The 23,863-nt window shown below is 45.7% G+C and overlaps 1 protein-coding gene across 2 annotated transcripts in view; it reads right to left on the reverse strand.

The window, feature by feature from the left end:
- Nucleotides 1-23,863, reverse strand: part of PRKCA (protein kinase C alpha) — a 414,550-nt gene that overhangs the window by 6,677 nt on the left and 384,010 nt on the right. For both annotated transcript variants that reach the window (XM_053568365.1, XM_053568364.1), the window contains exons 14-16: nucleotides 16,941-17,021; nucleotides 7,863-7,970; nucleotides 6,253-6,393 (exon numbers count right to left, since the gene is read on the reverse strand). In XM_053568365.1, coding sequence (XP_053424340.1) covers nucleotides 6,253-6,393; nucleotides 7,863-7,970; nucleotides 16,941-17,021 — 330 coding nt within the window. The remainder of the gene's footprint in view (nucleotides 1-6,252; nucleotides 6,394-7,862; nucleotides 7,971-16,940; nucleotides 17,022-23,863) is intronic.

The following is a 23,863-nucleotide window of genomic DNA, read 5'->3' on the forward strand; positions in this document are numbered from 1 at the left end:
CCTCGTTCATGTACAGGCGGGCGGCGCCTGTGGCTCAAAGGAGCAGGGCGCCGGCCCCATATACGGGAGGTGGCGGGTTCAAACCCGGCCCCGGCCAAAAACTACAAAAAAACAAACAAAAACATATCATGTACAGGCTTACACACGCATATGACCTTCCAGGAGGTTCTGAAAGGATAATGGATCCATAGAGATCAGTAGTCAGGGAGTTATCCTCTCACGTCATACCCTTCTCTACCACTGCACTGTTTATTTCTCTGTGTAATGAGGGTATTTTAACAATACTTTTTAAAGAAGGGATTGGCATCTTCTTCACCACCTGCCAACATCAGATAGTCTTTGGTTACTCTGATAAAATTAATCAGTATCCATCTGGCCTATTGCCTTAGAGCTTTATCTCAGAAAGGAAAAGTCTGTTCTGGAGAAGGCTAATTTTATTAACGGGTTTGCCGATACTCACGCTTTAAAGAGTTGAGTCTTGTAGGTGTGAGAGGCATGTGTGTGAGGGAAAAGGTTCTGGCTTACTGTGGGCTACATTCTGTGGAATAAAAACATGTTCTTCATTTGGGCTTTCTTTATATTAAAGGCCAGATTTAGGGGATTCTTAAATCCTTTTCCAAGAGAAGTTGCGATGACCATCACCACTGGGGACCAACAGGGGAAGGCAATCGCTTCACACAAACCACCTGAGGCTGGTTGGTTACTTACATTCCTTGTCAGTTTACAGGTCTCTTTTCTTTCAATTGCTCTTCAAAGCAGAAAAGTATTTGGGAGAGTAATTATCAAAGAATAGGAAAAACTGCTTGCCTCTAATGAATCAACTTAAAGATTCTCTTTTAGACTGGTTAAAGCAGGGGTCCTCAAACTTTTTAAATAGGGGGCCAGTTCACTGTTCCTCAGACCGCTGGTTTAAAAAAAAAAAAACTATGAACAAATTCCTATGCACATTGCACATATCTTATTTTGAAGTAAAATAACGAAACGGGAACAAATACAATCACACCGCCTCATATGGCCCGCGGGCCGCAATTTGAGGACCCCTGGTTAAAGGCGTAAATCAAACCTGAATGCATCATCCGGTGACTTCTGCTAGTCTCCAAAGTCTGGTTAGTGCTTGTATGTTGTGGAAAATCTCTCCAAGTCTGGAGAATCTCAATTTTAATTAGCATCACCACCACTGACTCAACGGAAAGACCGAGGGAAGGAAGCTACCTGCCACCCAAGAGAACAGATAAGACGGGGCTGGGCTGCCTCCGGTATTCTGTCGGCCAGACAAATCAGGCCAGGGCCTTCCTCTTCTCACCTGGAAAGCTTCTGCTCTATATAATTAACTTTCCAGGCGAATTATCAAAAGAATACAGTACCGTAATGATGTCCTTATTTTTAGGAAATACACATGGAATTATTTAGGTGGAAAGAGGCATCACATCTGCAACTTACTTACAAATGATTCAGAAAAAAAATATATGTATGTGCGTGTCTGTACCCACACACATAGACAAGGACAGAGAAAATGAATGATAAAGCAAACGTGGTAAAAAGTTAACATTTAGGGAATCTGGGTAAAGCGAATGCAAGAATTCTTTACATTACTTTCTTGACTTCTGCGAATCTGAAATTAGAAATTATTTCCAGATCAAACTTTTTAAAAATAAAAAGGATCACTGCACCAACTTAAGACAATTAAGCCACCGCCAAGCTCCCTAAACAAGTTAACAGGATGGTGACATAAAGGACTTTGTGGCGCGGGGGAGGGAGTCATGACTGGGTGTTCTCATGTGCCCCACTGTTCTTATTCTCTTTGGCTCTTGTTACAAAGATGCCAATGTCTCAATGAAACTTATGCTATTTTTCTCTCTCTCTTTGATAAAATAACTACAGTAATTTCTCAAGAAAGGCCACCCGTGAAAAGCCTATTTCCAAAGCTCTCTACCTACCTGTTCATTCTCGAATAGACTTCTTGTGTTAACTTGACAGATTCATCTCTTTCTCTAAGAACCACTGAAGTCACAGTGAATGTTTCTGGCTCTTTGGTGTCAATGGATAGAAATTTTAAAAAAGAAAAATCAATTAACTTTATACTCCCAGTATTTGTGTAAACTGCTACTCATCATGGGCAGAACGAGTGAAAACTTGAATGTTCGTGGCCATTTCATTCACATGAATTACATATCCGGATAAGGCCTCCAAAATGAACAGTGACACTGGATCTGAACATTGGGGCTTTTGTTTTTCAGGCAAAGCAGAGAGGAGGAGCTTTCTGGGAGCTGGGCTGAGTGGGCTGGCCGCACACAACCGACGTCACAGGACCCTGTGGATACCCGCTTCTCCCTTGGTGACTGAAGATTAACCTTTTCTGAGGGGACATCTTTTTAAAAGTTAAATCACCGTATCTTCTTCCGTGGAATCTTCTGAACATTCACAGGCCTCTTTTTGATGACGTGGGTTTGCTGCTGAGAACATCAGGCAGACGCTGAGCTGATGACCCTTTTGTGTGGAGCGGAGGACTCTCTACGCTGTGTTTCCCTGAAGAGATCCCTGAACCCAGCTTGCATGGTGCATGTCTCATAAAGAGGAAGAGACAGCTCACCGGCCGTCTCGTCTCCAGGAGAGCACGGCACAGCTGTCTGTTGCTGCCTTGCTTTTGTTTTATAAAATAAACCAGCACTAGAAAGGCTCTACCCTGCCAAGTGATTGTTCTGTCTTCTGGAAGATCATCTTCACCTGCACCAGGCATGTGTGGCCTTTTGGGGACAGAAGGGGCTCTGTCCATGACTGGACTCTCCCACTGCTGGCTGCTACAGGACAGCTTCTTCCCTCACCTCCCAGCCTCTAGACTCGTCACTGTCAGGGGACATGGCCAGTTTCCAACACCTGTTGCTGGTCACTCGCCTCTCTCCTTTACTGTCCCACGGGAGGGGAAGTTCAGTGCACAGACTCGTGATGGGTGAAGGTGTGTGAGATGCCTTTTGCAGTGGGATACACTTTGCTTGGTACTTTGGTCTAAGGGCTAACATCAGTAATGTCACTTTGGCAATCGAGAAGATGATAAAAAGATAGCAGGCTATAGGAACGCTGATTCCTCTGGATAAGCCCTATAGCTGTCCAGCGATAGAGTATCACTTCCTTAGGGAAGTCAGTGATACTGGAATAATTTTTCATTGGTAGTTCAAAAATGTTAAAACATTAAAACAAAACAAAGATGACAGACTCCTGATCCGACAGGCACAAACCTAGTCTGCGGAGGCACCCAGCAAATAATTGTCAATACTTGATTTCACAATAAGCAAAGGCTTAATCCTGTGGGAGCCAGGAGTGGGTTCTGCTTGTGGGAACAGCTACTGGTCTTTAATCCTCGAAGTCTCAGGGACATTGATTCACCAGCACTTGCTGTAAAGTGGGCCAGGCAGACGTCAGCAAGGCAGATGAGGGTGGTCAGGCAGGGTTAACGACTCTGCTCAGAGATGAGACTCTCAGGAACGTGCTCCCTGCATGCTATCAGTGACAGTGTCTGGTGCAACGAGCTACCCCCGCCGCTTTGCTCCCGTTGCCCCCATCAGCAGCCCCAGAGAGGCTTGCACTGCTGCCTCTCTCTTTGAAATAATGAAACCGCCTGTCAGAGAATGTTCAGCGCTGCATTTCATCTGTAAACTCTTGTGACTTTTTCAATTAGCTCCGGACCGGGAGCTGTAGCACACTTCTCCCTGAGGATGCGGAGTAACCAGCACACACAGCCTGTCCTCCCTGCTGCCCACATTAACTGTGGTGTGTCTTCTGTCCTGAAGGTCTTCCTCAACTGCTAGAGTTGTTCTTGGTGTGGTGTGTCACCTGGTCTCAGACATGCCACCTCATCTGAGATTCAGAGCCTGGCTGCTACCGTGAGGGTGGCTCGGTGTCAGGAGGGGAAACTGAGCTCTCCAGCTGCCCTCCAGGGACCAGAACTTGCCCCATCTGTTTCTTTGCCCTTGACTCTCCGCTGCTGACCTCCGCTGTTGTTCTGTTCCCCCCTGCGGTCCCAGCTCCTGTCCAACAGTATTTTTTTTCTAGCTTCTTCCTCTTTCATGCACGGGTTCTCCAGCAGAACGTGGGCTTCTGTCCGAGTAATCTCGGAGCACACATGGCCTCGCCCTTCCTTGTGGCCAGACCTTGCCCTGTACAGCCTTTCACACAAATCCGCTAGTGTCAGGGAGTTGGTCCATGACTTCTGCTTCTACGTGTATGTTCAGGGGCTGTTTCTTCCTAGCCAGAGCATTTTTATTCTTCCTTTTTTATTTTAACTAGCACTCAGTTTAAAAAAAAAATAAATAAAACAAGTGGACAGACAGCAGGTGTCTAGGAATAAAAAATAATAAACACGGTTTCTGATGCTACTCCCTGCCATGGGCATGACTTTGCTCCCAGTGACCTCCGTGGCCCACAGGGAAACGCTCACATTCTCAGCTGCCAGAGCCATGTCATCTTCTTGTCATCCCCCTGTCCAAGTGTAGGGCCAAAGAACCACTACAAGTGGGAAACCACACAAATAGATACTCTCCTCTGACATAAGGTGGAAGTAAACAGAAAAACATGGATCTATGGTGAGCTTCGCTGCAACTCAGCGATGGACAGGTTTTTGCATTTTGCTCAGCCTTTAAAGTAGGGTCAGTGTGCGTCTCAATGCTGTTCCTATAAAGTAAACTGTGCTCAGGGTGTTACTGCATACCCTTCGTATTTTAATTTCATAAGACAGATAAATATAAAAGGCAAAAGGGAAAAAAGAAACTCCCAACAGAACCTGTTACTGAGACCATTGGCTGCGTTGTTTACCACCCTAGCCAACCTCCTAAAACCTAAAAATCAGGTTTTGTCCATTGAGGAGCAGGATCCCATGATCCTGTGGCTAAAGAGAACGTGGGGGTGGTAAACACCCAGGGGCCCTATTTGAAATGATGATTCAGGAGGAAGTCAACTGACCTGATTAATTTTAGTTTTCCCTCGGTCTGGGCTAAAAATACCTTGGAAAAATAAAATCAAGTGGGCTCACCACCAGCAGTATTTTATTTCTGGGGTAGAGAACACAGAGGCATGTGGGAGGAGGAAGCTGCTGCTCTGATAATAAAGCTGGGGGCTGAGCAGCCAGTAATTGGCCACCGCAGGGGTCCCCGCTGCCTGCTCACGGGGACCAGGGACCGGTCAGAAGAGACGGATCTGAGCTAAACAACAGGTGGACGCTTCTGCAATTGGCTGTGGAATAAGCCGCTCCCTTTGCGGTCTTGGAGGAGAGGGACTACAGGTGGCTGGTCAATGCCGGTGCAACAGTGGCAGGGCTGGAAGGCAGCCTCCGCCTGGCCCTTAGATAGGACTCTCTCAGGGACACAGCAAAGTGGCAGGTGGTGTGAACGAGGCGGCTGACATCTGACAGACTCCGAGTTTATCTCCAAAGATGGAAACACTAAGCAAGGCATGCCCTGGCTGCGAGCAACAGGCCAGCAGAACCAGAATGAGGGGAGTCACCAAGACAGAGCCATGGTGCAGTACTGAGGACACAGACTCCGACCACCCATCAGCTGTGTGTCCTCTCTATACCTCACTGTGACCTTCCACTGTCAATGAGACAACAGCACCCATCTCACAGGACTGCTGGGAGGATTAAAGGAAGGAATATTTGTAAAGCACAGAGAACAGGGCCACGTGGTGTTTGCTAAATAAATGGGGGGGGGGGAATGGGAATCACACAGCAAGTGTCTAAATAAAGGTGAGAACAGCAGAACTGCTGCCGGGTACGCTCTCCTTGCAGGGTGTGGGGGCAGTGGCCAACATGACGTGAGGCTATACTCAGGCTCTGCCTGTGAGCTGGTTAAGACTGAGTGATGCCTCAAGGCCCTTGTTGGTACAAGGCAAATCCAGGAAAGCTGGAGACAGACACGAAGCTGAGTCCAGCCAAGGACTCAGGCTATGCCTATAGCTCTGCTGAGTGTGCAGCTCCCTAGCAGACCAGCCCTTGCTCTCTGTTGGCTGGCGGGGGGTAGAGGGGTGCTCTGCTTGGCCCCACACTGGAGGACCGAGTATGCACAGACCCCCTCCCGGCCTCCCCTGTCCTCATCTCCAAAGTCAGCAAGAACCCTGGCTGCTCAGCCCATAGGACTGAGGACAAGGGATGTGGCCATTTTCCTCACCCTGCAAAGCCAAAAGTCACTGTCATCCACTCTAAGAACAAGGGTGGGTGGGACACTTCCAGAATCTAGGGAAACAGGGCTGCTTTTCTGGACTCACCACTTTGGGCTTGAATGGTGGCTGGATCTCCCTGCTCTCCAGTTTCTCCCAGTCGATCCTCCGGAAGAAGGCGTGTTCTCTAACGTCCCTCTCTCCCTCAGGCCCGCAGCCCAGCCGCTTGGCAGGGTGTTTGGTCATCAGCTAGGAAATAAAAGGAGGAAAAGAGAACACCGGGTGACCTGGGTTCCCAGAGACGGTGCCTCGCCCTTGCTCTGCTCTGCCTACAGCCTTGACTTCGTGAACACCCAGACAGCATCTTGGGAAGCTTCCAGGTGGCCTGCAAGGAGTGAAGCCAACACACAAAGATGACGCTGATAAGCACAGGCCTTTCTACAAGGACTTTCAAGGTAAAGAAACAGGGCAGTAACCTGAACCATGGCCAAATGGAAAAAAGAGAACTTAAACAGGCATCCTTCATATGTTATCTGTTTTAGAGCTATGTCCTATATGTCAACTTGGTGAAAAGCCATGCAGTCACTACAAATTGTGTGTCCAAGCGACTACTCCATTTCAATGTGCCTGTTGCAGGAGGGCAAGGCAGACTGACTATATGCTTTTCAAAGGCAGGGGTCAGTTCTCTCTGACCTCAGCATCCCTTCCAAGTGCTTGCCCTTGAAGACACATGATAAATGCTTCCCAAAGGATCAACCTCATCAGAAAATGTCAAGGGCATATTATACTTACATTTTACTAAGTCTGAGAATAATTTTGTGACCTAAAACTTTACCATTAAAAAACCAGCCAAGTTACAGCCAGTAATTCCATTCCTAGGCATTTCCTCGACAGAAATGTGTTCCTATGTTGCACCACAACACATGGCCAGAAGGTTCACAGCAGTTCTGTTTATATCAGCCTCCAACCAAAGTGGAAACAACCCACATATCTATGAGAAATGGAATAGATACAGAAACCACGTATGGTCACACAGGAACCACAGCCCCACATGGCAGCGCAGATAAACTCTGCAATCATGGGGTCGCCTGAAAGAAGCCAGGCCAGAGATCCCAGGTGTTCAAAGTTCAAAACGCACAAGACTGATCCATGCAGTTGGGATTCAGGAGCCTGGCTGTCTTGGGCTGGGGCTGTGACCACAGACAGACAGGGGCTTCTCAGGTGCTGGAAACGTTCTGTTTCTTGACCTGGGCACAATGACGTGGGCCTGTCCATTTTGTGAAAATTCATTTACCTGTATGCTGATGATTTCTGCCCAGTTCTGCCTGTATGCTCTATCTCAAAAGAAGAAAAGCTAACAAAGAATTAAATTATACCAAGGGAAGCAGGAGACCAAGGACAAATGTCTTCCAAGGGCCTGTGATTATTTGTGACACTCTCTACCACAATTTTATGAAATGGGTTGCAAACAAATGCAGTGCAATAAGGTGTCTGGGCCAGAGTTCCAGGAAGCAGTGGCATTTCAAGGCGTCATCTCGGCCTTCACTTTTCCCACTGTGCCCTGCATGACACCAAGCCCAGCCCTCCAGGGCTGAAAAGCAGGGGCGAGTTTGTGATATTTCTGCCACCTCTCTCAGAAGTGCAGGTGGGCGGGGGGCGGTTATTTCTCTGAGGAACCTCTTGATCCGTGACCACCAAATGAATCCGGATCTACTTACTCCTTTGCAGATGGAAACAGCCTCCTTGGACAAGGATTTTGGGTAGGAGACGTTGTGCTCCATGATAGACTGAAATAGTTCGTCTTCATCTTCACCATCAAATGGAGGCTATTCCGGAGAAAAAGAAAGATGGGAAGAAAACACTTAGGCAGAGTAATTCATTAACACAGCCTCTGAAGATCCAAGAAACAGCACCCAGTTTCTTGGCACACCACAGACGGCAGAGTTAGCTCAATTAACTTGTGGGTTTATTTGATTATCTTTAATGAGGCTGATGGTTGTGTGTTTTTCTTTTTTTATTCTCCCTCTGTCTCTTTAATTATCTTGCCATGGGCAACCCAAACGATCTTTAGGGAAAATGTTTTTGAGTAATGCTTTTCATGACTTGCAAATAAATTATGATTAATCCATTAATCTTGTAATTATGTGCTAAAAAATCTAATTATGATCAATTTAGGTTACAGACGGCTTTGTATTCACAAGTGGGAGGGGGCCAGAATGATAATGCCCTCACTTAGGGTGGAAGGGAGTTCAGAAACACAGGTAAGGAGCATATCCCCAGGAATTTGCACTGGGGCCCCCGACCAGACGTGGGCTACTGTCTGCTTGGTATCAGGGATGGGGCTTTAGCTTCCACTGGACTCTTCCTTTGTCCTCTCCTGCTGAGAGGAGGTGAGTTGGTGACTCCAAGGGAACACATGGCTCTAAAATCAAGCACTCCTGGACCAGAATTCTAGCTCTACTGCATCCTAGCTGAGGGTACAGGCAAGTGCCATACCTCTTTGAAACACAGCTTTCTAATTGGCAAAATAGGGTGTCTGGTAAGTACGGAAAGCACCTGCTATTTTGTGTGGTGCCCAGTGAAGGCTGCAGGCTGGTGTTATTTAAGGATGAAGAGCTCTCTTGGGAGGGGCTTCCAGATCCTCTGGGAGGAAAGGCTGAGCTCAGGGTGCCCCTCACATTTTTCGCACCAGCATGTCTTTAATCCCCAGCAACCTGTCAAATCACCTGTCACTCTGGCCAGATGGCACACAGGAGGAAGGGGCAACAGGAAATTCCTTAGTATAACCTTGAGCTTAGCATAAAAAGCACAGGCCGGGGGCATCCCTTGCCCAGAATCCTCCTATGTTTTATCTCACAGGGAGTCAGTCACTTTGGCTGGCTTGGGTTACTGATGGCATTTGGCTTAAATCAAAACTATGTCAAGAAAACAAGCATCACCTGTACTCAGCACTAAAAAACAAGCATCACCTGTACTCAGCACTAAATTGAAACAAGTAGGTTAACAACTACATGCTCGCCTGAGAGAAAAACTCAACTGAACTCCAGTGGGAGGGAGGGGCTGAGTACGTTGCACGGGTACACGGTGGCACTTCCTGGGTGGAGGACACAACTACAGCTTGGACCTTAACCTTACAAAGCAAACTATGTGACCTAACTGTATGTACCCTCATATTAATCTGAAAATTTCAAAACACTACATCACAAATCAAAGACAAGTGCACGGCTGGCAGGATGCCCCTTCTTACCAGACTCCCTCCTCCCGAGTGAGACAGAGCAGCTGAGGCAAGGTGATCTCTCCCCTCAGCCACCTCCCACAAATCCTCCCAACCTGTTCATCTCACACCCTGAGATGGGCCCTGGATAGGAGCTGGGCATGGGGTCAGTACATGGGAGCCAAGTGCCCTGAGGGAAAGATGCCACGTCTCTAAAGAACCTACTTTAGGACCAGGTAATGGAGAACAGAGGGTTGGGTGCCTATTTCACTTAACTTTTTTCTTTTTTTTGGTCTTGAAATATATTTATTTATAAATGCTTGGTGTAAAAAAAGTTTAATTTGGTAGAAGCACACAGCTGGGTGAGAAGTAAAATTAGCCGCCTGCAGGTGACTGGGAGCGAGGCAGAGGCAGAGGCAGCCTGCCCTGGCAACTTCCACAGGCAGGAGTGACTTGGTGCCTGGGAGGCCCCAGGGGTGTGCAGGCTGTGGGCGCCATCTGTGTCAGCAGGGGGATGTGTACCCAGCTAAAAGCTGCGGCACAGGCCAGCCCCAGGGCCACCCCACTTCTTCTGGATGCCCATGACACCCACAACATGTCCCATTTTCCCTCCTCAGTGATTCATAAATGTGGCCGATTTTTTGGCAGAGGAGATTTTTGTAACTAAAATGCAGAGTGGTTTCTGCTCTGGGCTGTGACCTGTACCTACCCCTGTGGGGACACCAAGCTCCTGGAAATGCTGTGTGCATGCTCCTTGCAGGGTGGATCTGCTCTGGAGGTGAGCGGGGCAGCAGCTCTGCTTCCAGGTTACTGATAGGCACCTCACAATGTGGCCCCTGAGGGTCTCTGATCAGAACCAATTACATACTTTGCAGATCTCAGCACAAAATGGAAATGTGGGTCCCCTTATTAAGAACTTCATGATGGGGTCAACAGAGGACTAAACCAAACACACAGGGGTCTCCTGAGCTTGGGCTCTTGCATGCCCTGAAGCTGGCCAAATGTGGTGCACTTTGTTCAGTGGGGACAAAGGTGCCAAGGAGATTCCACCAGCCTCTTGGAAGTGCTCAAGTACTAGCAAAAGGGATGCTGCTGGGGAGTCACAGACAATTCCAAGCAAAGGTGGCAAAGACACTTTTCCCAACAAAATGCAGGTGAACCTTTCCCAGGAATCTTCCTGGAGCGAGGCAGTGAGAAGACCCCCCAAACTGACTCACTCTACCTGTTCCGCGTCTCATGACAGACACGGGAACCAGCTTTACCAGGTCAGCCGCCCCCACCTATGCTAATTTCTGAAATGGAAACAGCTGTATCAGGGATTCGATTCTGTGGGTCAAGGGAGGACTTTCACCATGTAGTCCTCTCTGGGCCCCACTGAGGACAGGACACCTGGATCTTGACATACCCCAAAGAGTTTTCCTTAGAACATCCAACTCTACAGCATATTTCTGGGTCAAAGTATGCATTCTATACCCCTTTCTGGAGGTATCTGTATTAACATTTTCATCTTAAAGGGCCCTGAGAAGTCCTGCAATACAGACGGCTGTTTCACCCAACATGAATGATTAATCTGGGGTTGGAATGACACTCCGGGTCCCTCTGAAGCTTGTTTGTTGCAGTAAGGTTCCTAAGCTATACCAGGAGCCACAAGACCAATTTCTCCTGTGACAGAGCCTCAAAATTCACACTGTGTTCCATCTCTGGTGTAGTTCCAAGGATTAGGGTTTCTCCTGTCACATCACAGGGAGGGGACACAACTTTATCCACATTTTTCAGCCACTGGGAGACTATATTGCCTGATCAAGGAGGAGGACACTGGGCATGAGAAGGGCAGCACCAGTGACAACAGTGACACTCATGTCTCCAGCTTTCTGCACAGCGGGCACTGTGGGGGGTGCTTTGTCAGTACCCCTCACTGGACCCTCAGAATAGTCTTAGGCTGCAGGGACTAGCTCAGGCATCCTGACCTCGAGGCTTGGGCTCTTTGCCATCATGAGCAATGTCACTTTCTCTCACTTGCCCCATATTTAGCCGGTAAAGGATGACCCCAGTGCCACTCCTGGTAGGGGCCAGATAGGGTCGGGTGGAGGTGCTCGGTTGCTGGTCCGCTCAGCACATGGAGGGGGCTCTCACGTGGGGGAAGAGCGTCTTGGTCAAATTCAGAAGGCTGATTCACATACTGCACAATATGCAGCGGTGAGTTCTGAAAACTCAGTGGACAGCCCCAGGGGCCTGAGATGTTTTAAGTCATCGCCTGGAGGGGACTGGCCTCTGGGCTAGAGACCTGGTGTGATTCCTCAGTCCTAATGGAGGGCAATCAGGTTGGCCTCTCTTCACAGCTGCAGACTTTGTGCAGCTTCTGTGCTGCTTCTGGAACCACCCGGCAGGCTGCAAATGCTGACCTGAGAGGAGGCAGATGTGGACTTGTCCTTGGGTAAACAGGAGCGGTGTAGTTAAGCACCTCCTCCCAGTTTTGGAATGTCATCAAATCAAACATGTACTTTTTCCTACTCTTTCCTCTGTTGCAAAGATACAGGCTATTTTTTTTCTTTCTTTCTTTTTTTTTTTTATTAAATCATAGCTGTGTACATTAATGCGATCATGGGGCACCATACACTGGTTTTATAGACCGTTTGACACGCTATTTTTTTTATTGTTATAAAATATACGTAGCAAAATTGACCATCTTCATTGAGCACACAGCTCTATGGCAGTTAAGTTCACCATAACTACCACTACCACCCACCTTCTCAACTGAAACTGCACTCATTAAACACAAACTCCTCGTCATCCTGTCCCGCCAGCCACTGGCAACTACCATCTCCTCTCTGTCACTATGAATTTGTCTACTCTCGGCACTCACGTAAACGGGATGGCACGGTGCGTGTCCTCTTGTGACTGACTAACTTCACAACGTAAACTATTTGTATCTTTTTTTTTTTGGCCAGGGCTGGGTTTGAACCCGCCACCTCAGGCATATGGGACCGGGCGCCCTACTCCTTGAGCCACAGGCGCCGCCCAACTATTTGTATCTTAACTGTGCCTTCAGGGATCTATGGTAACGACAGGTTAGGTCCTGCATGGCAACTGAGAACACATTTTCTCTCTTGCTTATGCTATAGGTGCCATAGGTTCCCTGGGGTCAGCAGAGGGATGGGCTTTGGGGATTCACCCAGCCATCGCCATCTTGGCCTTGCCAGTGTGGGGCTGGAACATGTGCTCTGGGCCGTCTCAGGCCTGCAATTCACCCTGGAGCACTTCCTCTGCCATCTCATTGGCCAGCACTGGTCATGTGCCCCACCCACCTACAAGGCAGCCAGGAAGTACAATCCTACCCAGTGCCAGGAGGGAGACCTGTTGAAAAACAGTCACGACCATCACACTCAGAAAAGCTTCCTGGAGCTCTATTTTAAATTAAATTTATTCAATACTGGGGGCAGGTGCAATCCATGAAAGAAGCATCCATGTTCCCTTTACCTAAACACAAAACTGCTCTTATTTTAACGTAGATTCTTAGGCTTTCTTACATTATTTTCAAATTACAATGCATAATTTGGAGTTCCTTGGTCTTCACCGACTGTTGCAAACACATATTCTCTACAGACCCTGGGTTCTCATTCAGAACAGAATGCCACTGGGGTGATACATCATCATGACTGATCCAGTGGTTTACAGCATGTTTGCAATTGCTTCCAGCATTGTACCCTAATAACTAATTCATCTATGTAACCTTTTTTTTCTTCTCCAAATTACTTCATTATGTGGCTGAAGGATGTGAACACGTTTGTGGCTCTTGTTAAGTTCCTTCAGGCCACCCCTGGAGCATTCTGACAGGTAATCACTTGCTCCTAGTCTTTGGTGTTAAAGGCAAGTCAATGGTGAAAATTATGATTATATTCCTTTTCCTTGCCAGTAACGCCAGCCACCTAGCTTGGGGACAGCAGGGCTACTGTCAGGTATATACTTAGTACATGACCATTTTGGGTGGCTTCCCTCCCCTCTTTCCCCATTTTCATGGTTATTTTTTAATTTCTATAAGTCAGAACTCCATGTTCTAAGCTAAGTCTCCTGTTAACAAGTCTTGGGTTACTATAAAAAATTTTTTGAATGGGTTACATTCTCCTCAACCCCTCCCCCCAGTTTAACAATATGTAATTTGTGAGTTTTAAACAGACACATGAGGAGTAACATGTTACACTTTACAAAATTATTCTCTCAGGCTGGAGTGCACATGGCATGATCATACCTCACTGTAGCTTTGAACTTCTGGGCTGAAGCAATCTTCCCACTTTAGCCTCCCAACTAGCTGGGGTAGAAAATTATTCCTAAATTACTCACTAGAGTAAGTGGCCATTGGCACCTTGCCATGTTTATTTGCAAATCACTGAGAACCTGAGGTGGAGGGTGGGAGAACACTCATGGACAACTCAGGCTGAAGTTCATAGATAAAGTGGCAATTACTGATTCATCAGGAATGAAGACAAAGCATAAATCACCCTGGCAGAGAGGGACATGAAGAAGAGAGGGACATGATGAACACTGTGAACATTTCAAACCACAATATGCTCATTAGAGTGCTGGGTAAATACTATTTATGCCTCAAAGCTGATCAAATTTGTCAAGAGATTTAGCAGCTGAATAAAGACTGAGGCTGTTTATGCTTAACTGTCCCCTTGGCTGCTGGCAATAAATAAAGCAAATGAGAAGAAAATTTGCAATGAACTTCTTTTTCTGCTCATCTTCAGCCCTCTGTGGTTAAAGAGCTCCATCAACAACTTTATAATTAATCTTACTTTTCAATAACAGCATCTATTCCCTTTGATGGGTCTCTGAGGCTTCTGGCACTTTGCAGGGCTGTGGGCAGCACCAGCAGAGCCTTCATTATTCTCTCTGGGGCTGAGTCATAGCTGAGGAATATATTTGCATTGAGGAGTCAGAGAGGAAGATGAAGAAGAAAGTCTGAATGAAAATACTGTTTGCAGCAGGCACAGTGAAGATCTAAAGGAAGAAAGGTTGTTATCTGTGCCGGCGTGGCACCGGAATGTGGGATGCCTTTAAGAAGAATGTCACCATTTTCAACCGAGATTATGAAGACTTCAAGGGATGTATACAAGACGGGCTAATTGGCGCTGAGAAGTGGGATGGGAAATGATGGAATGTTATGGAACCACTGGGTACAGAGAGCAGGAACCTGAGCTCTGCCCATGCATGAGCAAGGTTAAGGAACCCCTGGAGGAAGACCTGGAAATCATCTCAGGGCCAGTTTGCAAATGAGGCCTGATGAAGGTAGGACTTCACAGTGTCCCCCAGGGGAACTTTTCTGTTGGAACGGAGTAGTTCTTGAGCTCTTCCCTAGGGAATGAAGCCCCAGGAAGGTGTGGGGAGGAGGGAAGCCAGGCATCAGAAGGGACAGAGGACTTCCCAGCAGGCCTGTGCTCTAGAATTTTACTCTGCTGGCTGACTCATGTGGGCTCTTGTAAAGTGCCCTTGGAAATAGATCCCAGCTATGTTTCTATACAACTGATTTTGCTTGTTGGCATATGCAGATGTGACCCTTAATGAAAGCAGTGTTTGTTTTCTGTACCTTCAAGTGGGATCAAGGAAGGGAAGTTGGCTTTTTGTGCCTTCATGAACAGCATGGTTCCCGGGGGCTGGCAATTTGGAATCAAATTTTACTGTCAAAAATGTAAAGAAGGGAAATTAACATCAGGCACAGGCCACTTGTGTTTCCCCAGCTGTTGTCTCACTGACAGCAGTTGTGTGTAACCTGCCTTTCCACTAAGGTATTTGGCCTTAGAAAAACATTTTGATTGGAGATGGAAAAACTCTAAATAAACACTAAACCAGTTTTTTAATGCCAAACAAGTCTTAACACTATGGAGAAGTGATGATCAAATGCAGATTAAAACCTTAAATCTTTCACTGTCTGAAAGATTCATTTAGTATCTAAGAGACAGAAGGCATGATGAAAGAGACACCATGGAGAAGCCAGCCAAGACGTAGAGTGCACAGTGAAAGCCACTGGCCTCGGGACAACCTCTGTGCTCACAGACTCTGGAGCTTCTGCAGGTCTGACCTCAGGCATCCTCCTCCCTGCCTCTCTAGCTCACTCTGCTCCAGCCATGCTGGAGGCTTCCTCTCCCACTCCTACCTCAGGACCTTTGCACGTGCTGTTCCCTCTGCCTGGAATGCTCTCTCCAGATTTGCACACAGACATTCCTGCGTTTCCCTCTAATTGCCACTCCACTTTATCTTCTATGTGAGGCCCTCTTTGGCCATCTGAGCTAGAAGTTCAGCTCTCCCTCAACACTATCTTCTCTTCCCGTAGTCTTACTTTTCATTCTAACTTATCTTGGACATATTACATATTCTCCTTATCCAATTTATCTACTGCTTCTCCTCCACTAGGCTGGGAGCTTCAGAGGGTAAGGATTTTTGTCTGTTTTGTTCACTCCTATTGCCACACATAGTAAGCACTGATAAATACATGTTGAAAGAATAAATGAATGAATAAATGATGTAACATGTCTGAAAGGGTAACCCTTTTTTCCAAATTCTACCTCTGCTGCACAACACTGGGCTTTTCTTCATATTGTCTCTTACTAAGGCTTCTGGCTAGGGACAAACTCCAAACTCCACTTTGGCACTATTACTTGAGTACTGGGAATTATAAAACACTGCCCACAGCAGAATCATCTTTAGTTAGTATAAAGGCAGAAATCTGCTGGATCATTACCAAACCTGCTTCCCCATGCTGACCTCTCAGACACACTATACGTCCCTATTTATATCTGAGTGGCACCAAGTTGCCAGTGGAATGTAGGCAGAAGTGATGTGTGCCACCTCTAGGCCTGGCCACTAAAACGTTTTGTGCAACTATCTTGTCTTCTCTTCAGTGGCTGGTTGAAATGAGGAGGAATCAGAGGGGAGATGGGAGGCCCTAAAAGATGGCAGAGCTGATGGATGGTAGAAACCTGGAGCCCTGAATGACTGTGTGGGTCAGCGCCCCACCCCCACATAGGACTGTGCAGTCCAAGCATGAGCAATAAACCTGTCCTATGTGCTGGGCCTGGCTGTCGGCATAGGTAGCATGACTTGGCTCGATGAACAGACATTAAGGCTATTAGACAACTGGCTTATCTGATATATGTTTCACTCCAAGAGAAACTTCATTTACCTTTTGTTAACTTCAAGTTCAGCCTCCCTGGACTTCTGTGAAAATTACAAGGAATTGCCAAGGGTGAGATAGGAGGAAATGGGAAGGAGCTATTAAAACACTTCTTCAAAGTCAGCTGTCTTCTTCCTTAAATGATAATACCAATTATACACATGGGGAGAGCTGGGGTAACCTTTGTAAACAAACTTACAGGAAACCTTAACCTCATCCCAGTTTTGAGATCCTGAAAACTTAATTGCGGTCTGAGTATGATCTACGTTTCAAGGCAGAATTTTGTCCTCTTTCACCTGGGTCAGGGAAGTCAGCCACACTACCCGGCTAGATCCTGCTCTCAGCGCTCTAAGAGAGCTGAAGTATTCATAGGGTACAGTGGTGCGCAAACGTGAACATGCAGCAGAGCATTACCTGTCCGGCGAGCATCTCATACAGCAGGACGCCATAGGCCCACCAGTCCACGGATTTCCCATACGGCTGATAAGCGATTATCTGTGTGAAAACAAAGAAATCAATTATACCTAGTGGTAAATCAAATAGCACCTGCTAGAACAGGTAAATCAAGTGGGGAGGCATTTATACAGTCAGCTCGTGCAGAGGAGGTGATATTATCTGTCTTTGATTTCTACACCAAGGACAGCGGGCCCCACGACTCAGACCTTTCGAGAACTATCACCCCACGATTCACTGCCCCAAACCTGTTTTGGGATTATACTTCTAAATTCACCTAGAGAGCAGAGAACTATTTGAAGGTAGATTTAATTATCCTAATTTGCAAATATCATCTGGACACTGAAGTAGATTTAAGATAGGATCTGACATCAGACAATCCAACTATGTAACAAGAGTTTCACTAAGAGTAATGAAGAGGAATAACTAAACATTCTAGTTTTTCTGCCTTGTATGTACAGGTACAATGATACACATTCACTCTGTTGAATCACTCAAGTTTTAAAATGTTTTGAAAAAGGCATAAAATGCAATAATCCAGTGCAATACCTGTACCTTATTTGATTCAAACCGGCCAATGGTAGAAAAGAAATTTTGAAATAACACTGGATAATAACATGGGAGCGTCATTCATTTGGTTAGGTGGCGTAATGGTGTGACGACTAGTTAAAAATCATTGTTTTCAGTTAGGGATGAAGATATTTACTGGTGAAATGTATAAGATGAAGTATTTAAGGGTGAAATGACATGATATCTTAAATTTTTTAAATATTGCAGTAAAACAAGTGGGGATAAGAATGAGTTGGCAAAATGCAGGCAGCTGTTGAAGCTGGCGGATGGGCCCATAGGGAGCTCATTCCATTCTTCCTTTTACCACTGTGGCTATCAGAAGCACTCGGGGGATTCTGTAACTTCCCCCCCGGGGAAGGGAGTAATGGGGATCTGAATTTCTATGCGTGGGATGTCTTATTCTATTAAATAATAAAACACGGGCTTCGCCGCCTCTCAGGTTAGCTGTGTGCCTCATGCACACGATTCCCAGATTCCTGGATCACCCAGGATCCTCTGAGCTGAAGACATACCAATGGGTATTCAGAACAACCACTCTATCATTTTACGTGGGACTTTGACATATTCTAGGATTTTTTTTTTTAAATGGCCCAGAATGTCTAATTAAATGTCTTGGGACATAAGAAAACTTTCCACATGTCTGCCCATCTTTACTACTTTAATGCACTACTCATATTTCTCCACGAGGAATGAGAAATACTACCTATAAGCTCCTGTGGTTTGCCTAAGTGTGGGCAGCAACCTGGGGGGGACACATTTGGATTCACAGCTCATTTCCTTGACAAGAAAATGATAACCAAAAGAACCTACAAAAAGCCCCTAATTTATGACCTTTATTCTTTTCCGCATGTTCTTTTGGTAAATACGCACAACAAAGAACTCCAATGAAATGAGTCCACAATCTACGACCCAGAGATGATAAATGTCATCCCAGAGCCTAGACAGGAGATTACTGGATTCATACTGTGTATCTTTATAATTTTGACACAATGGCAAACAGCCCTTCCGAAAGGGCTGGATTGAATGAATGCCCCTAACTGATGCCAGTTATGACAGTTTCGTGATATCTTCCATCACTATGTAAAATCATTCTTTTAGAAAATAATCTTTTTTTTTTCCTTTGTATTCTACAAGCCGTGCTTGCCCATTAAAGGAAAATGAGAAGGAAAAAGAGAAAAGCAAACAAATAAGAAAACAAAACAAAAATCCTAGAATATGTCAAAGTCCCACAAAGTCTACAGTCTTACCGCCTAGAAATATTAATAGTGTTATTTTCACAGAACACTTTTCCATCTTTTTTCTAGGTGTGCCATATATGTGCCTAAACATTTTTAAAAATGGGATTATTCTAACCTGCTATCCGGTAGTCAGTTTATTTACTTAATAATATATCACGAGCATCTCTGCGAGACTGTTGATTATTTCTACAGAATAAATTCTGTAGAATCTTGGGGTCAAAATGCTTATTTCTGACTCAGGAGTATAAATTTTAAGACATATTGCCAGATTATTCAATAGCAGCAGCACATGGACACTCACATCCGCAGTAAACAAGTATCTGCTTCCTGGAATCCTCACCAACGCTGGGGATTGCCATGGTTTCTAAAATGTGCCAAATCAATGACCAAAAGTGATATGCAAATGGTCCTTTCATTTGTGTTTTAAGTCACATTTTTCACATGGGAATTAGTCACTAGTGTCTTTTCTTTTGCCTTTTCCTTGCCCTTTCCCCTTTCTTTCCTGTGGCAAAGACACAAGTGACTAATTTCTTTTTTTTTTGACAGAGTCTTGCCCTGTGGCCCAGGCTGGAGTGCAAAGGTGTCAGCACAGCTCACTGCAGCCCCAAACCCCTGGGTCCAAATGATTGTTCTGCCTCAGATGCCTGCGTAGCTGGGACTACGAATACCCAGGATGACACCCAGCTACATTTCTATTTTCTATAGACAAAGGGTCTTGTTTTTGCTCAGGCTAGTTCTCAAACTCCTGGCCTCAAGTGATCCTCCCACCTCATCCTCCGGAAGGGCTGGGTTGACAGGTGTGAGCCGCCATACCCGGCCACGTTTCTCTTTTTTAGTAAACTGCCTACATACTTTGCCCGGTTTTCTGTCATGCTCGGCTGGTCCATTCATTCATTCTTTCAGGGTCTAGGCCGGGCGCTAGGGGTACTATGTAGAAAAGGGCAGGTAAGGTCCCTACTCTCACAAGAGATTATGTGGATTTCTTACTGATAAACATGAGCCTTATATATCTTAAGGATACCAACCTTCTGTTGTTGATTTTACAAACAGTTTTCCAAATTCATCTATTTGTGTTTTTTTAAATAGTATCTTTTAACATTCAGAAATATAAGCCTCTTAAAAATATCTACAAGCTTTTCTAGTAGGCATTTAGCCTCTGAATAATACTTAGAAATTCCTTTCCCAAAAGGGTAAAAATTTTTATTTTCTTTTAATTATTTTGTAGCTTTACTTTTCATGTCTAGCACTTTATGTAAAAATTATTTTGCAGTATGTCATAGGAGAATTAACTTAGAATTTTCTCCCAAACGCCAGACTTTCATCTCAGCATAATTTAATGAATAATTCACCCCCTTTTTAACCTGTTGGAAAAGCACTTTTATCAGATACTAAACGATCAGCTCTGACCTCCTCTTCTTTCCCAGGCAATGCTCCCACAGAGCCTCCTACTGCCAAGAACGCCTTTCCTGAGTGTGCAGATGAAGCTGTTTGCCTTATTCCACTTCCCATAGGATTGTGACTTCTTCGTTGTAGACTTCCCAGGGTTGTGATTAAATAGATATTTGTTTAAAGGCACCAACCTGATAGATTACAAATTCTCTGAAGGTTAAGATCCACGTTCATCACTGAAGCCCTAGAACCTAGAAACTTCCCGACACATAAACACGGTCCCAGACCCCTTACAGGGTATGTACCGAAGACCAAGCCTCAAAGGGGTGCTTAACAGACCTTGGCTCCTTTGATCTTCCAGTAACCCTACCAAGTAGATACTACCATTGTCTCTGAAAAAACTGAGGCTAAGGATGACTAAGGAATCTGCTCCAGGTTTGTCCAAATCTGTGACAGAGTCTGAAATGAGCTCTTCCTGCTTCGGCATTTATTCTTCCCACCCGCTCTAGAGAATTCAGCTGGATTTGCTGACGGCCTGATTAGGACACACCCCAGCCGTGTAGCTCCACAGGCACAGTCCCTGAAGTGAAAGTGGTGAACCTGCATCATTCCAGGACTGGCGCCTTCTTACCTGGGTCTTTCCTAGAGTCAGATGCATTTGAATACCCACTTCTACCTTAATTGGGAAGAAGGCACTATAGTAAATTTGGGGTTGCCGTTGAGTCTCTGTGTTAAGACGGGTGGTCAGCAGGAGGCGCTGCTGGGCATGGCTAGGCTTGTTCACCTATCCTGGAGTCTGCTGACTTGCCTGGCACCAACTGTAATCACTGGGCAAGTCTATTTCTGTTTTATTGGGATTTTCAAAGTTAGAACAGAAAAAAAGAGCATTAGCACACCACATAACCGTAGAACGACTATAGAACTTCCCAACTGCCTAGAAAAAAGGTGGGAAACCTAGTAAGTGCCAGGACAAGCACTTAAATGGAAGTTTTCCTACTCCTGTATTCTACTTCTAAACATTATGTATCCTAGTCCCTCATGTGAAAGATACCGCCATAACATGTATTTAATAATTATTTAATGAGTAATAAAAAATAAAGGGTGAATGGATGAATGAATGCAGTAACTAGCGTCTGCTTGGATCCGTTTCTTGCCTTTCCATCTGTCTCCCTAGTGGGACTGTCTATTCCCTGTGTTTAAATGGCAGAAGCCGTGCCAGCCAGAAATGCATAAACCCGCATGGAAATGTAAAGAGCTACCAGGAGGGGAAACATTCCACCCCCGGGGACCCTGCTCGCCCAGAAAGACCAGGGGACAGTTAAATGAGTGCATGTAAGAGAACTTTCTCTGTCCTCTGCAGGGTACTATGCAAACAGAAAGAACTACTAGGATTTTAAACAAAGGAAAAATCCCATTTTATAGGTGAGAAGACTGAGGTTCAGGAAGTTAAGAGACTTGCCTGAAACCAACCCATGGATTAGGAAATGGTGCTCCGAACGCCGACATACTTAAAGATACAGTTTTTTGGCTTTGAAACACACTCATATTGGGATTAATAAAATATTAATTAAAGGGCCTTAAGGATTAGATTAAAAGATTTGAAATCATCATTTCAACCGCTGTAACTGTATTTCAAAAACTCCTGAATACGATTTGTTCTTGTAATTGTATTAAGGCCATCTGCTATGTACTTGGTATTTCAATGGGTTTGTTTCTAACCAGAGCTGAGGATCAGCCGCTGAACGAGGGAGGTGACACTTTGTTTCCCATCTAACTTTTGACAAATATCCCAGCAGTCTTACCAATAAGACCCCTCTGCTTGGGTGGTGGGGAATGTCAGAATTTGGAAATCCATCAAAAGGCGGGGTGCGAAAGCCTTGTTTCTGGTGACAATGATTCACAAATCCTAGTAAGTGTGGCCAACTGAAAGTTTTTAAATCTCTACCCATTTGGCTCCAACTGGCTCTTCATTTTCTATTTCCACAGCATTAAACTCTGATGACTCCTTCTGATGACACCCTCTCCTTGCTCCAGGGCTTACCAAAGCAGACAGCCAGGTGCCAATGGCTCATTTTTTCTTGCTATGGCATTTGTCAGCTTCAAGAGCTTGTCTGTTCAGTCACTGGACGAAATGACAAAGTCACTCCAGACCTGTAACGCCTTCAATTATAACAATAGGATGGGATTTAGAATTTAGTGGGAGCATTTTTTCCTGGAGTAATTTATAATCTGTCACCTTTGTCTTTGCCCTAGAGGAAATGGGAGGTTCTGAAGATCTGGATTACAGGGCTTAGGGTGCAACGTCATGGTTGCAAATTCAAGTATGTTTCTCTTGGGAATCAACTGCTATTAATAAATACCTTCAACTAACCAAAGCTTCAGTGCAAAAGGGGAACAGTGTTAATGAGCCCACTTGAAGCTAAACATTGGGATACACATAATTTAGGATTTAGATGTTGTAATGCCAGTGTTCTAATTCGGCCAGGCTGGAGAGAACTCAGGCATGGAGGGCAGTTGTAAAATGCTTTATTCAGCTCAGGGGGGTGCTGGTGAGCTAAGTTAGGAGGGATGTCCGCCCTTAGCAATCCCCCATTGCTAAGTTACACATTGCAATCTGCAATCCACAGTCCTCACAAGGGAAAGGTCCTGTGTACCTTTATACCCAAGGTAACAAAAGTAGCAACAGGCAAGCAGCAGTTACATAAGCTTGTGACCTCACGGTACACAGTTACAGCCATCTAGGCGCACAAGGCACCTCCTGGCAAGACCTTGGGAGAGAAAGCCTACTTTTCTTGTCCCTATAAGGATGTTGGTTATATCGTCCATTCTGAGCTGTCTAGAGCCACTGGACAGACACGTGGTTTCTGAGCATTTTGAAGGCAGCTAGTCCAAATTGAGATGTCTTTTACGTGTAAAATGTACATCAGATTTTGATGATTTAGTATGAAAAATGCAAAATAGTTCATCAATTTTTATTATTCTAGTTCTTTTCCAACTTAAAAAAAATGTGGCTGCTAAAAACAAAAAAAAGCAGCAGCAGCAGAACGTTGTGGCTGCTGAGTGCGGTTTTGGCTTGCAGCATGTTTTTGTTGGTCAGCATCAGCCTCCACCTTCATGGCTCCAGCAACCCACTCTGGTCCTCTGGTTCTCATGGCCTAGGGAGCCGGCGTGGGGCTGAGGACCAGGCCCAGAGGCCATGGAAAGGATGATGAGACTCTTGGTTCTGCTCCCAGCAGGGATAGAAGCAGGTGTCTCTGGCATTTGGGGGCAAATAGGGACTTGAGGCCAAGCCTGAGGCTGCGTGACATTCTGACGCCCCAGGCCAGGGGCTGTGATGGCAGTTTGGCTTCTTGCAATGGAGAAGCTCACAAAAGGAGAGGCAGATTTGCCAGAAAGGGCCGCAGTTGGCCGATTCCCCTCAGCACATGGGAGGCTGAACTTTGGCTTCAAAGACAGACCTCCAACAGGGCCACTGTCATTCAGCTTTACTGCCATTTGTCATTAAGCTCATTGTTATTACTATACTCACAGGCACCAATTGCTTGGGGGAATGTCAGGATGCTACAAATGGCTGCCTCTATTGTAGAAGTCAGACAGAACGAGCTTTCAGCCACACGGACACAGGACCAGGGCATGAAAGGGACCAGAGGGCAGCTTCTCGTCCATCTCTCACCAGGCCAGCGGGTG

Source organism: Nycticebus coucang, chromosome 18 (genome assembly GCF_027406575.1).
Source record: "Nycticebus coucang isolate mNycCou1 chromosome 18, mNycCou1.pri, whole genome shotgun sequence".
In the NCBI taxonomy this organism is placed as follows: domain Eukaryota; kingdom Metazoa; phylum Chordata; class Mammalia; order Primates; family Lorisidae; genus Nycticebus; species Nycticebus coucang.